The sequence below is a fragment of the Vipera ursinii genome, assembly GCF_947247035.1.
Source record: "Vipera ursinii genome assembly, chromosome: 4".
Classification (NCBI taxonomy): Eukaryota; Metazoa; Chordata; class Lepidosauria; order Squamata; family Viperidae; genus Vipera; species Vipera ursinii.
The window spans coordinates 90,765,080-90,780,931 of NC_139514.1; the positions used below are offsets into that span (position 1 = coordinate 90,765,080).

At 38.8% G+C, this 15,852-nt stretch overlaps 1 protein-coding gene across 1 annotated transcript in view; it reads left to right on the forward strand.

The window, feature by feature from the left end:
- Positions 1-15,779, forward strand: part of GRTP1 (growth hormone regulated TBC protein 1) — a 38,903-nt gene extending 23,124 nt beyond the window's left edge. Inside the window, exons 6-8 of the mRNA XM_083361659.1 lie at positions 12,415-12,587; positions 12,683-12,868; positions 14,897-15,779. Coding sequence (XP_083217785.1) covers positions 12,415-12,587; positions 12,683-12,868; positions 14,897-14,986 — 449 coding nt within the window. The 3' untranslated portion in view covers positions 14,987-15,779. The remainder of the gene's footprint in view (positions 1-12,414; positions 12,588-12,682; positions 12,869-14,896) is intronic.
- The last annotated feature ends 73 nt before the right edge of the window (positions 15,780-15,852 follow it).

Sequence of the window (15,852 nt, forward strand, 5' to 3'; positions counted from 1 at the left end):
AAACATCAGATTTGATTTTAATATGGTAATTTTAATTCAAATGCTTATGACATGCAGGTGCTTAGTAGGAAAACTGTCACTTATAAACATAAGGCTGTTTGTCATCAAACATGTAAACATAAAACAGTGCAAGTGGATTAAACTATAATTATTATTATTATTATTATTATTATTATTATTATTATTATTATTATTATTATTATTATTATTTGGAGGGGACCTTGGAGCTCATCTAGTCCAACCCCCTGCTAAGGCAGGAAACCCTATACCATTTCAGACAAATGGCTGTCCAGTCTCTTCTTAAGAACTTCCAGTGTTGGAGCATTCACCACTTCTGGAGGCAGGTTGTTCCACTGGTTAATTGTTCTAACTGCCAGGAAGTTTCTCCTTAGTTCTAGGTTGCTTCTCTCCTTGACTAGTTTCCATCCATTGCTTCTTGTCCTGCTTTCAGGTGCTTTGGAGAATAGCTTGGCTCCCTCTGCTTTGTGGCAGCCCCTGAGATATTGGATCACTGCTATCACCCTTCTCTTCGTTAAACTACACATACCCAATTCCAGCAACCGTTCCCTATTTTCCTAATTCACTTTTTCACTTTTCCTAATTCACTCTAAAGCTTTCCCTGCACAGAGCCTTAAGTAACACAAGCTGCCTGCAATTAGTGCAGGTTCGCATCCCACCAGGCTCAAGGTTGACTCAGCTTTCCATCCTTCCAAGGTAGGTAAAATGAGGACCCAGATTGTTGGGGGCAATAAGCTGACTTTGTAATAATGCTGCTTGGGGGGGGGGTGAAAGCCCTAATAAACAGGCATATACACAGAATGAAGGCTATTGCTAAGCACATTGATTTGTGTTTTAAATTGTAAGCCACCCTGAGTCTTCAGAGAAGGGCAGGATATAAATGGGATTTTAAAAAAAAAGACCAAATGGGAGATCCACTCCAGGTTTTCCATCCAGCCCGCCCAGTTCCTGAGTCAAATGTGTCCTTTAGAGCTAAGCCTGCTGCCTTCCCCACCTGCCTTTCAAGTTGGGATATACTACAGCTGCTCTTCAACTTTAGAAGGAAAGACGCCCAGACCCCAGCCTGTAAAAAATCACAGACTGCAGCTTCTTCTCCAGTTGGTCCCGCTTTCCCTGCGCAGACTAAATGGGAGATCCGCTCCAGGTTTTCCAGCCAGCCCTGTCCCTAAATTTTCAGCACCCCACGTATAAGATGACCCCTGACTTTTGAGAAGATTTTCATGGGTTAAAAAGTAGTCTTATACACCGGAAACTACGGTACTGTAAATCTATTACAGTTAAAGTAAACATGAAATGGAATATAGCTATTGCAGAACTAAGCTGATTATAAGATTAAGAAAAATATTCAGTATTGATTAACTATTAACTATGTGTCCAAAATAATTCAATTATTCCTATTTAATTCATTAGCTGCTTTCAGAAGCTAGCACTAAAGGTTTGACCATCACAAGAACCACCTTTGTATCTCTTGTCTGGTGGCAAAAATGTATATTTGAAATTAAATCTGTTTGATACATTTTTAAAATAAACCAGATTAAATCCTTGTGAACTATTACATAAAAATGCAGATTATTAGAAATGAGCTCCATTGATCCAGTTTTGATACTGAAAGAATTAAATCTTTGTAGGATAGGAATCCTTTCAAATCTATATTCCAACACATGTGATGATGGGATATTTAATCTAGTCTTAATAAAAGTAATTTGATGTTTATTATCATTTGGAACTGATGCCAAAATTCCATTATAAGATGGATAAATTAATTTTGTTTATTTAGCTCCTGCATGGAGATATTCCATAATCTCTGCTTAGTCCATACTGTAACTATAACCTCCTTGAGAAAGAATTAAAGGAAAAAAATGCATATATATGCATGTACCTGGGTTGAAGAGAGAAGTGTACGTATGTGTTAAAGCAACAGAATTAACTGTCAAGCATGGAGATGTATGGACTAAAATGCATAAATTGAGGAATAACTATTTTTGATTGATTATGTGCCATCAAATTGATGTTGGATCTTAGCAACTACATAGATAGTTTTTCTAGGATACTTTCCCTAACCTGGCCTGTCATGTCTTCTAGCTGTGTGACAATCTCTTCTGTAAAGAAGTCGGTTCACCTTGCTGTGAGTTAGCCTTTCTTCCCCTCTTTCCTTCCATCTTCTTGGCATTATAGACTTCAGAAAAAAAATTAAGTCTTTGCATAATATATCTAAACTATTATAATTTCAATCCAGGTATTTGTGCCTTCAGTGAGTACTGTATGTTGATTTGTTCAGTGATCCATGAGTTGGTTTTATTGATTATCCATGATATTTTTACATCATCAAAATTCAAAAACATTAATACTTTTTATGTCCTGCTTCTTTAATGTTCACTTCCATTGAGAGTCATAAGGAAAACTAGTTCCTCCACAGTTCTCATCTTCATAGGTGTAGACAGATTCCAGCATCTGAATATCTTTTTTTTTCAAGATTGCTATTCTACGAAGTACTAGTCTCTGGTAAATTTCTTCACTGCTTGTTCCTTTGCTATTGGTAATTGCTCCAAAAAAGAGAGAAGCTACCTGCCACTTCAATATTTTCATTGTCAGACCCTGTTATCATGAATTGGGCTGTCTTTATATTTAATCTCACTACTACTTTTTCACTTTGCTCTTTGACTTTATTATCTTTGCATTTGTATTTTCAGCTAAAGGAGTAGTATTTTTATCATAGCACAGTTTAGTGATATTTCTTCCTCCAATTTTTAAACTATGCATATCTTCTTTCAATTCAGTATCCCTTAATATACAGTCCATTTTGCCATGTTCCACCTAGACTGTGACTTCCTCACCTGTCTATAGGTTTTGCATGAGGGCAACAAGGGATTCTGGGCTTTCCATTTTTTCTAAATACCATATTTCTCCCAAAATAAGACTGGGTTTTATATAAATTATTGCTCCAAAAGACCAATTAGGGCTTATTTTTAGGCGATGTCTTATTTTTTTCATGTGCAACAGACATATCAAACAGAAGGCCCGTGGGCCACATATGGCCCACAATGGGCCATATCTGGCTGATGGGGCCACTCTGGAGATGGTGAGGGACCAGCCCCCACCGCCCCAGCCCAGCCGGGTGCCCCCCCAAGGTGTACAGGAGGCAGCAAGCATGCAGGGGCCAACTGTGTCCAGTAGTAGCTGCAGACTGCCAGCCCTTTGGCCAGTGCACTCTGGGATTGCACAGCTCGTACAGCGCAGGTGAGTCTGAGTGCTGTGACTGCTGGGCCGGCCCTCCAAAGCAACACATGGAAGCAGAGGCGCAGAGGGAGGAATCCACCCACTCTGTCCCATCATCTGCCTTCGTTTGCCTGAGGCCGCCATGGGACAAACAGCCACATGGCTTATCCAATGGGTTGGATCGCATGCCTCCCCGGTGCTTCTGCCCCTGCCTGCTTTTGGTGCCACCACTGCAAGTTGAGGGATGTGGCAGGGTGGGGTTGGCGCCATACCACAGCCTCTGAGCACTTGGCTCCTGCCATCCAAACTCATCCTCCAGCTCCACCGCAAATGCGGGATAAGCCTCGCACCCACTGTCCCACCCGCATTGGCCCCAGAAAACAGAAAGGGCAGGGAGCTCCGGTCCCCAAGAGGCAGCCGGGACTCTCCCTCCTCCTCCCCACCCAAGCCCAGCCCCAGAACTGCCCCACACGCCCTGCACCCATGCACCTTGGGGCCCTGTGGGTAGGCCAATCCCCCCACCACCTGCCTCGTGGTGGTGACATCCAGCAGGAGCCCCGCTGCCCCTCAGCCCCCCTGCAGCCCAGGAAGCCTAGCCTAGGCAAAGAGAGCAAGCACAGCAGCAGCAGCCTTGAGGAGGAGGCAAGTGCAACCAGGTGCTCCTTCAGGGAAATGGGGCCAGGCCATGGGGTCCTAGTGCCCCAGAAGCTCATGGGCTGGGTCAGACACATGTCCCCAGGCAGCCTACACTGCCATCCACCCTCCCCCCCATGTGGCCCAAGAGGATTGGCACAGCTCCTCCAGTGGATCAGGCCTGGTGCCCACCATGGTCCCGCCCCCTCCACCAGAGACCCCTAGATTCCCCCCAGCCCTGTCCAGGCACCTCCACAGGGCCCCCTGACACGAGTGATGTCAACCTGGCCATGCCCCCCCTGGCAACCACAATACTGATGTGGCCTTCTGACTGATGATCTTAACTGGGGTTTATTTTGAAGTAGGGCTTATATTACAACCATCCTGAAAAATCATGCTAGGGCTTATTCTAATAAGCCCTAATAAGCAGGCATATACATAGAATGAAGGCTACTGCTAAGCTTGTAAGCCGCCCTGAGTCTTCGGAGAAGGGCGGGATATAAATGGAATTAAAATAAAATAAATAAATAAATTCTGGTTGGGTCTTATTTTTGGGAAAACACAGCACATTCCACAACCTGATATGATTGACACAGCCACATAACTTTCTATAATCAATGAAGCAGCCACCAATTTGGCTTCAAATAATGTGTTTTTATTCCTTAGCCTTTTCTAAACCCTCTGGAACAACTGTAACTCTCATTCCAAGTACGGCTTTAATTTACATTGGATGATCCTAAGCACTATTTTACTTGCATGTGAAGAAAACTTTTTCTTTTGCATCAGTGGTTGAAATACAAACTTGGATGAATATCGAATTAAAGGATTGTCTGCAAAGTCTAATTAATATTAATTGGTCATTGATTGCACTGTAGCCAAGATCATATACAAGCATCCTGTATATGAAAGTACACCTGTTCTTTCTTTGTTTTTCATGTCCTGAGTAATAGTATGATTTTTCTGACTGAAAGTTTCTTATTTCAGTCCATTTCAATTCACTGATGCCCATGATATCAACCTGTAGTTGATTCATTTCATCTTTTGCTATATTGAGTTTTGCCATGTTTATGGTTCATACATTTCATGTTTCTACAGGTAATCCTTGACTTAGGGCCACTACTGGGAACTTCCTTCTCTAAGCAATGCAATTGTTCAATGAGTCACTGAACAACTGTTTTACAACCTTTTTTTGCTGGGGTCATTAGGCAAATCAATGCAGTCATTAAGTGAATATGTTTTCTCCCATTGACCTTTGACTAGTGACTCTCTGGGAATGTCATAAATGGAGATTATGTGACCCTGGGACACTGCAAGCCTTGTAAATACATGCTGGTTGCCAAGCACCTAAATGGCAACCTTACAATTATGAAGATACTATGATGGTCATAAGAATGAGAACCAGTTGTAAGTCACATTTTTCAGCCTTGTCATAACTTTGAACAGTTTCTAAATGAATGATCCTAAGTTTTTATCTGTACTTTAATTTTGTCTTTGCAGCTTGGGTTTTTCTTTTTTTATATGGCAGCATCAACAAGTAGACATCCCAAGAGCTTTAACCTAACCATGTCATAAAAATTCATATTCCGGGTGTTACCCCCCATTGATAGGGCTCGCAATTTGGGCGTCCTCCTTGACTCCCGGCTCAATTTTGAAGACCATATAGGAGCCGTGACCAGGGGGGCTTTTGCCCAGGTTCGCCTGGTGCGCCAGTTGCGACCCTACCTGGACCGAAATGCCCTACGCACAGTGACTCATGCGCTCGTGACCTCCCGTTTAGACTACTGCAACGCTCTCTACATGGGGCTGCCCTTGAGGACCACTCGGAGGCTTCAGCTGGTGCAGAATGCAGCCGCGCGAGTTGTGATGGGGGTTTCCCGATACTCCCATGTAACACCTCTACTCCGCGAGCTGCATTGGCTTCCGGTTGCCCTCCGGGTGAGATTCAAGGTGCTGGTGATGACCTATAAAGCCCTAAATGGCTTGGGTCCAGGATATCTGAGGGAACACCTGCTGCCAGCATCAAGCTCCCTTTGTCCAGTGCGCTCCCACAGGGAGGGTCTTCTCAGGGTGCCGCCGGTAAAAGATTGCCGGCGGGTAATGCCCAGGGAGAGGGCCTTCTCAGTGGGTGTGCCTGCCCTCTGGAACCAGCTGCCCGTGGAGTTGAGGAATGCCCCCGACCTCCGTTCATTCCGCCAGGACCTGAAGACCTGGATCTTCGAGCTCTCTGGCCCAGGCTGAGAATTTTAATTTTAATTTTAATTGGGGTTTTTATTCTCTCAGGGACTATTATAATCTTTTTAATTGTTTTTAACTTTTATATTTCTTGTTTTAATTCCCTGTAAACCGCCCTGAGTCCTTCGGGAAAGGGCGGTATACAAATCCAATTAAATAAATAAATATTCCGAAATAATTTTTCTTCAGTAGTGTGCTGAGTGCCATCTGATTGCTGAGGCCTTTTATCTGGCACTATATCATCAATCACTTTATATTGTTTATTCATATGATTTTCCTGATGAAATGCATTTCCTTTTCCTATGTAGTAAGAACTGATGCCATTGCCATTGTCACCTGAAGTGATCATCTATCCCAGCATCTCCCTATTTTGCTGCGGCCCAACATAGGTACCTGCTTGCTTAAGCTGGAGAGCTAGACCTTGGGTGACTCTGCTGGGACTATATATTTCTGACAAATATTGCTAATGTTCTTCACTTAACTGTCCCAGGAATATGCCCACCCACCCATGACGACAGCACACCAGGTGTTGGGTGGGGATTCTGTACTTTGAGAAAGTCCGAACCTATACAGGCAATATTAATTTCCAAAGCACTTTCTTTAAAAAAGAAAAAAAAGCCCTCAACTATATTCAGAATAGGAAACTGACAACAAGGATATATTAAAGGAGGATAGGAAAATAGAAATTGAATGCATTATTTCCTTTTATCTTCACTTTTAGGACATAAAACAGATTTCTGAGCCAAAGCTGACTTTTCAGAATGTATGTCAGATGAATTGAGACAAATGAGAACAATTGAAAAATTGTTGTAAAGTCATAACTCATAAACTAAATGGATGAATTAAAAATAAGTATGCAGGTCCAGATAATATCCAATCAGAAATTCTTCAAAACCTAATTATGAAATTGCTGGTCTTTTAAAAAAAAATAATAAAACGTTTATTTAACATTAATCTCCATTCTCAGGGCTTAAAAATAGCCATTGTGACCCAATTCGTATGTCTTTGAGGATCAGTAAAGGAAATAATCCCATTAGATTAACATCTGTTTCAAGGAAAATAACTGAAAGGAATATTAAAGAGGAAACAAGAGAATATGCAGAAGAATGAGATTTGCTAAAAAGCATGGCTTCTGCAAGGAGTCTTCTCTCACTAAATTTTCAAACATTTATAGGGGTATAGAAATTCAGGGAGATAAGGATTATCCAATTAATAATGTTCATGTGGGTTTAAAGAAGCCATTATCAAAATTCTTCCTAATACTTCTAAGGAAACTGAGCTGCATGGAATAAGTACTTATCCAGATTGGCATCTGTTAAAATAGGAAGTGGTTGGAATAAAAGTTCAGTTCTCATAGTGGGGAAAAGTGTATAATACAGAAAGTGGTGATTTGCAATTTTTAGATGATCTGGGGTTCATTTTGGACTGTTAGTGTCTATGTTTGCTAATAATACCAAACTGTTCAAGGTAGTGAAATCAAAAAAACAACTGTGCAGAACTCCAAAAAGATCTCTCCAAACTTAGATGGCCTTCTAAATGGCAAATGCAGTCATCGTAAATAAGTAAAGCAATATATGTTGGTACACATACAAAATATCCACTTGTAATACATTAATGGAATATGAGCTGGTAATAAATACTAATGAAGGGGACTTGAAATCACAGTTGACTGTGAAAATATCAACTTTGAAACTGTTGTTATGGGATAGGCAGATGTTGTTTGATAGTGTAAAAGGAATTGTTGAAGGACGTAAACTGTTCAATTGCAACTGAATTTTGCAATTGACTTGATGATTTTGTCAATCCCAATGATGTTCAACGGTTGTTACTATCATTATTATCCTAAATATGTAGTAGATTTGCAAATTATGGTGATATCACACTTAAAGAGTATTGTGCATAGTTCTGGTCACTGCATCTTAAGAAGAATACAATTTGACAGAGCTGAAAAAGATTGGGGAAAAAGAAAACCAAAAATTATTAGAGACCTGAATATTTCTTTCTTGTAAAAGGAACAATTATCACTGGTGGTTGTGCTGAGTGCTACACAGCCAACACTCAGAGGCTGTGTGAAATAACACAGTAATATTTGATACCTATAGGACCTTATGTAACTAGAAGTTAGGGATGCTATGAAAAAAATAGTAATACAGTAAGGACACTGAAATGAAAACATTTGGGAAACTCTGTAGTCTTAACATTGAAGTAATTGTATTTGTCTTCAAAGTGGCACATAATTTAAGCAACTGTTTCCTTGTGTCTGTTAAATATCTCAGATTATTCCATATTTTTTATAACCACAGTCTTCTGTTTGTACTGTTGAAAAGTATTATTTATGCTTTTCTTCCCTTCAGTTTGTTGTATTGTATTGTATTGTAAAACATTAAAAACTTCTGTTTTTGCAGAGTAGATGTTCAAGGAGGAGATGTATTGCAGTTTTGTTAGGCTGCAGTCTCTGCATACATATTTCCACTGCTGGATGCAATATATGCAAATATGTTCATACCACTTTCTTCCCATCCCATCCCCTTGCAACTCCAGAATGGATTTAAAATTGTACTACAACACAATTGCTTATGACAGCCCTCCTTCCATTTACTAGTGGAAAGAAAGCAGATTATTTTGTTTTGTTAAAGTCCTGATATTTTTTTCTTAATATTGCAAAGTAGCAACTTTGCATTTGGAAATAAGGAAATGAAGGACTAGAGATACCATAGATAGAGAAGAATGGCCAGAAATAGAAGAAGGGTGCAGTTCATTGACCTTTTATACTGAATTCACTGAATTCTTTATTTGTAGATGAACTATCTGTAGCAATTGAAGACCCATTTTCAAAATGTGGGTCCTGCCACAGTTCATCAGATTGTGAAATGCTAAAGGATTTATTTCTATAAATACAAGGATTGGATAATCATTAGTGTTTTAAATATATGTGTGTTTTACATGTAAATAATCTTACCAGGTTATTCAGCTAAGAAGATCCAAGGCCTGCCTGCATGTGAGAATTTTCAGCTGTTTTAAAATTTGAGTTTATTCATGCAAAAGAGATAGAAAATAATAAGCTAGCGTGGGTGCTTTAGGCTTTGATCAATAATAACCAATAATGTTAATAAAACAAAATTGAAAATATAGGCTGCTTCAGCAGATTATAAAAGCCTTACTAGTTGCAAAAACTTTCCTAGTTGTTTTCTTTATCTATCTATACCTATTTTATTATTGAAAGTAGAAAACTGAATTTCATAATAGCATTATGATAATATAACCAAGTTCTGGTTTGTGATTCATTTATACTAATACCTTTGCAGCATAGAGCTGCAGGAAAAATAGTGCTGCATATGCCATTTTAATGCAATCTGCATATTCATATTGAGACGATCTATTAGTATGGATACTTGGATATAAGGGGAGTGTTGAGAAGTTGGACTCCTAAGCTCTGGAACTCTTTTTCCTGGCACCTATGTTGACTTTTCAATATCAGAATAAAGTCCTTTCTCTTTCTTGGATTGTGAATATCGGCTTAAATTAGCTTTCAGTGGTTTAGTGATGTAGTGCTTCTTGAGGCTTCTGTTATTGTTAGAATACATTATTTTAGATGTTTTTTTAATGTATGTTGTACATTGTAATTGGAGTAGTAATGTAATAATCAGCAGCATGTATGGATGCTATCACTTCCTGCATCCTACTTAAAAGTAAGAGAAAGCATTGAGAGCTAATGTTTTATAGTGGTTCTGGTGCTGGATTAGGAGCAGGAAACCTTGGCTCTAGATATTCTTCTGCCATGAAAGCAACTTTGGAACAATTTTTCTCCGTTAACCCAACTGAGCTTTGTGTGGCTGTCATGGGGATAAATAGGAAGACAGAGCTCTGAGTAGGCTACTTGAGCTCTTGAACAAAAGGTGGAATATAAAGCTAATACGTAGGCTTTATGTATTTTATAGTCTATGGCTTTTAATGGTAGTCTTTTATTAGTTATAATTCTCAGTGATTCTGGGCTAGTTATGCTAATTTGTGGCTGCAGTAAAATATTGAAATGGAATGTTCGTTGCAGCAGAACACTTGAAAATGGCAAAACAAATGCAACCCAGAATTATGTATTCGAAAGTTTTGTTACTGAAGCATTCAGAATTGCTTCATCACTGTATTCCGCTAGATTTTTATATTTCCCACAGGTAATGTTCCATGTGTAAAATAAGGCATGTGATGTAGTGGAATGCCATACATTATTGTAGAACGAAACCTTATGTTATTTTTTTATCATTTTAAATTTTGAAGACCACCTAGACTGCAGCACCACACAGAGTAATAGGGCCTCCTAGGTTTGCCCATCTCTGTTGTACTAAGCTGCACTGACTTCGTTTCTTTCTGGGTGCAATTCAAGGTGCTAGTCATCAACTTTAAAGCTCTATATGGCACAGAGCCAGGTTATCTGCCGGACTTAAGGCCATCTACCCATCCTACCAGGTCAAAGGTACCTTGCCTGAATGTTGCTATCTGATAGGAACCATGAAGTGTGCCTTTTCTGTGGCAGCCCCTGCCCCTTGGAACAGGCCTCTACCCTCCAGAGTCGTTCATAAAGCTTTGTAGCTCTGGCATTTTCCTCAAGTTCTGGGATCATATTTGGATGACTGCACATTAGAAGCTCGACTTGGCAGCAGATTTTTGTTGTTTTTAACGTTTTAATGTGTTTAGTTTTATAATTTTAACATGATTTTATATGTGGTTTTAACTTTTGATTGGGAGTCGGTTGGAATATGGGCTATGTTTTAAAGAAAGAAAATCTTTCTTCTCTGGAGTTGGCTTTTTCTACAATCAGGAAATTGGTGGCATGTCTAACCTTGATCTTGTAGCATTTCTAGTGGTTTGAAATAATGCCCCATTGTTCATGCAAAGAGCTTTGGCCTGGGGTTTTTGCTCTGCTTTTAGAGACTGAAAGCAGCAACTGCTGTTCTTTTTCAACAGATCCTGGATTGATTAGAAACCTGGAATTTATTGCATGGCAATCTGTGCCAAGTTATGGAGCGCCATCTGGTGTCTTTATTAAAAATTGGTGTGACCATTTTACTTTCTCATACAGTATGGAGAAAAATGACTTTAGATGGAATAATTTTTTTGTGTATGCTCCTTGAAGCTAGATATACCATGCCAATGTTATACTTCAATATAGAACATACCTTCCTTAAGATGTAAATTTGTCTGTAGTTTCATGGAAACTCAACATCTATAACTTTTCATAATTTGTAGGGCTGGAAATTCATTTCATTCTGGTTGAGATCCAGCTAGTGGTAATAAAAAACAAAAATTTCCAGCACCATCTATTCTTGCTAGCCCATCTTCTCTGTCCATGTTCATGAATGTATTTTTCCTCCAAACTGTCCTTGGTCAAAACTTGTGATACAGCCCAGTCTTTGTTTTCTTGGCTACTCTAGAATTTCATAATTTCACAGGACTCATGGACTAGAAAAAAATGCAAATTAGCTTTGAAAGAAGATACTTCTTACTGTTATATATCTCTTACAGAATATTGATATTCAGGTAAAAAATTCGAACATCGGGATGAGATAAAAACTAAAGCAATTTAATAAAATCGAGCTTTCGTTGGCCAACTGCCAATGTCATCAGGATAGAATTGCTGGAGAGGAGAAATCACATTTATATCACTGGCGCTTTTGCGTTCCACTCATGGAGTGCACCACTGGTCTGTTTGACTCCATTGGCCGTATTATCTCGAACTACTTTGTGCTCGTTCGGAGTGCGATTGTCTCTGGGTACTCGCTGTCAGCGTGGAATCGCTGCCTGTTCTTCCGGTCACAATCAATGCTGTCATTGCGTGTGTCCTCATGCCAAACCTCCTTGGGGATTGCTCCTCCCCATTCTTGATTTTTGTGTTGCTGTGTAACCGTGCAATCCAGATCTCAGCTCGACGGTGTATTCCATGAGTGTTCACATTGTCTGCGCCGTTCTTCTTCCCAGCTCTTAAGGGCTTCATATGCAGGGAGGAGATCTATATGCTGGTTAATTGAGGAACGGTCCAAAAACCAGGCTTTTTTAAGTAATCGGCTGCCCTTGGTGTTATCCCGGGCAGATCTGTGATGCGCTCCATGAGTGGAGCGCAAAAGCGCCAGTGATATAAATGTGGTTTCTCCTCTCCAGCAATTCTATCCTGACAATGTTGGCAGTTGGCCAATGAAAGCTCGATTTTATTAAACTGCTTTTATTAAACTGTCTCATCCCAGTGTTTGGATTTTTTGCTTGTATATATATATTTAAAACAATAAATTGCATTCTGATGACTTTAGTTTTCATATCTTTCTGAAGATTATTATAGTCCCGAAATGATGGGTCTGAAAACAGATCAAGAGGTTCTTGGACACCTTGTGAAAATGAAGATTCCAGCCGTGGCAGAATTAATGGAAAAACATGGCAACTTGTGGACTTTGGTGGCATCCCGTTGGTTTATATGTTTGTTCATTGACATTCTTCCAGTAGAGGCAAGTGAAAATGACAACAATTACCTTTTATGTAATTATCCAAATTCTAGTGCATGTGTTTCATACAGTCAGTAACTAATTTCATTCTTCAACAGACTGTGCTCCGAATTTGGGACTGTTTGTTTTATGAAGGATCAAAAATAATCTTTCGTGTGGCCTTAACATTAATTAAGCAACATCAAGATTTCATTTTGGAAGCTACAAATTTTCCTGAAATCTGTGAAAAATTTAAGCAGATTACTACAGGATCATTTGTAACTGAGTGTCACATATTCATGCAGGTGGGTGTCATCCTAGAAAACAATGAATCTGCTATAAAAATGCGTATTGATACTATTGTCCATAAGATTGTTTAAGCGGGCATTATGAAATATAATTCAATATTTTTAAAATATATTGTATTTAATTATACATGTATAGGCTGCACACTGCCCAACAACTCTGGGAGGCTCACAAATAAAAAGAAAACAAGAACAAAAAAGAGATCATGAGCTGCTGAGACAAATATATAAAACAAAACGGCTCCCTCCAACAGGAATTCAACCTTGCTCCGAAAAATATTAGCAATAGCACTTAAGACATATATACCACTTCATAGTGCTTTAGAGCACTCTCTAAGCCAGGCATGTCAAACTGCTGGCCTGAGGGTGGGATGCGTCACGCTGAAACCACGCCCACTCCACTGCCGGCAATGGGGGAAAAGTCCCAATACGTTGCATGATGTCACATGATATCACGAGTTTGACATGCCTGCTCTAACCATTTTACAGTAAGCGTATTGCCCCCAACAATCTGGGATCCTCATTCTACTGACCTTGTCAGGATGGAAGGCGAGTCAACCTTGAGCCAATCAGGATCACTCTTGGTAACGGGCATAGATCATGTTGGAAATAATCCACAGCATTGTAGAGTCAACCAGGTTCTCTCACCTCTGCATAACCAAAATAGCTAAGGATATACAGATAGATAATGGAAATGTAGATGCCATTTTACTTTTATGGGTATGCTTTCTATCAAACCTCTGGAACTACATTTAACCCTACAATGGTCTTACTTGCGAAAAGTCACTTTGCTTCAGTAAAATCTACCATTCGTTTATAATAATAATAATATTCATGATATGCCTGCAGGGAGTTAGTTTCAATTAGCTTCATATAGTGTCAGTAGCTATATAATTTGTTTCACAGATCAGGGGGCAGCCCCATGCTTCATAAATACTGAATAGCACTAAATCTCTAAAAGTTGAGAAATACTCTCATTTTCTACAAGAACCCTGTAGATCCTTGGGAGTGTCTCAAAGACCCCTTGAGTCCCCCATTCTATCTCATTGTGGCAAATTAAATCTCCAAACAAGAACAAGCGAGGAACACTTATTACTGTCCAGCAGCTGACATTTAAAATATGCTGTCTCTTGAGTTACAATGCAACCATCGTGCAATTACTAAGACTGATTTGTGTAAATTTGTCTAATGTCCCTCCTACAATGATTTTTGATGGCCATTGCAACTAATGGCAGCAAATTCAATAGTAGAACAACATGCTGTGTAAATGAACTTCTTTAAATCTTGAATCTCCTCCCTGTATTTAGTTTTAGTGGATGCCCCCAATGTCATTCATTCTGAGGAGAAAAAATATTTTCCTATGTGCCATATTAACCATATATGATTTTATAGATATTTCCAATGTCTTCTTTATCCATCTTCACTCTAAAAGCTAAGTTTTCATGCATAAGATTGGTGCTTTACATGTTTTTATAGGATTTTTTTTTGGAAACTCAGTATTTTTAAATGTAACACAGTATTCCAATTATTCCTAAACACAATTCCTTATTTTGAGTCAATTAAAAATCTCTAGGGTCAGATATAAATTCTCTAAAATTTTGATGGGATCGGTTCTAAGACCCATCTAATTTTTGGCCAGCCTAATTACCTTGAGAAAGTTACAACTGCAACATAAATTTAGCTGGCATTTAGAAGTAGGCTGTGTCTAAACATGGAAACTTAGATATAGGGCTAATTTTCCTCCATAGCTATCTGACCAAATTGGTACAAGACCCTAATGTTCACTAGTTTTCATCTTCTAATGTACTGCAAGTGAATTTTAAGTATTTCTTAATGCACAGGTGTAACAATCTGGATGGAACCTTGTGAGTTGTTGATTTAATAATGTGATGGATCCCATTCTAGGAAGAGGGATTTGACTCATGGTATTTTTTGATTAGTGTGATTCTGCTCATTTTGTAGCACAAAGCACACTCAGATATTTCTTTGCATCGTAGTATATGTTAATATTTTAATTTTCAATTCTAGAAAATATTTACGGAACCTGGAAGTCTGCGAATGGCTACAATAAACAAACTACGAGATACGTGTAGAGCAAATCTGATTACATCAGTCTAATTGAACATTATTTCACTTGCTCCGATACAATTTTCTCAGGCTGCCATTGACACTTCACTAATTAGCCTCAGCCTTTCATGTGTTCAATGGGATTTTTTTATTTTAAAAAAAGCACAAACACTTTAATTATGTAAATAAAATGTAATGTAGATGTAATCCCTTTTCAACAAATGGACTATATATTTTCAGACATTTTTGTAATAACAGAATACAAAACTATATAATAAACTATAATAAAGTATATTTGAAGCTATCATTTTTTGAATTGTAACCATGTTAAGGCTCTGGACTTTAAGTAGAGATCCTTGTTTAGAAAACTAGTGCTCTACTTAATCTCTTTTTTTTTAAAGAACAGCATATCTACCTTTTTCTGTTGTCTGGCTCTGCTAAATGAGATATTATTTTATTTATATGCACACACACGCTTATGTTCTGAATAGTGAACTTTGATAGAATCAAAAACACCAGGAGTTACACCTTATAGCAAATTAAAAAACAATTTATGTTTCTCTCTACTTTTCTTCATGCAACTGAAGTGAGCAAAATGCTTCATGTGAAGTTTTGTCCTGAATAATCTGCTTCATCCCAGAACTGTCGGTTGTACAAGAGCTGCAATCACTTATGTACTCCCATGTGCTGCTACTGGAACGTTATTCTATCAAGGAATAACCAAGTTTTTTCTTATTCAATCTACTACTTTGTAACATTTTAACTGCATTGTGGGAAATCTCTATGGATAAAACTATAGCAAACACAAGAGCTCAGGTTCAAGTGTGACAAGGGAATTCTATAAACACAGATCCACTTGTTTAATGGTAAATTCCTCCATACACCCCAAGGGAAAAAAAGCTATGCAAGGACTGAAG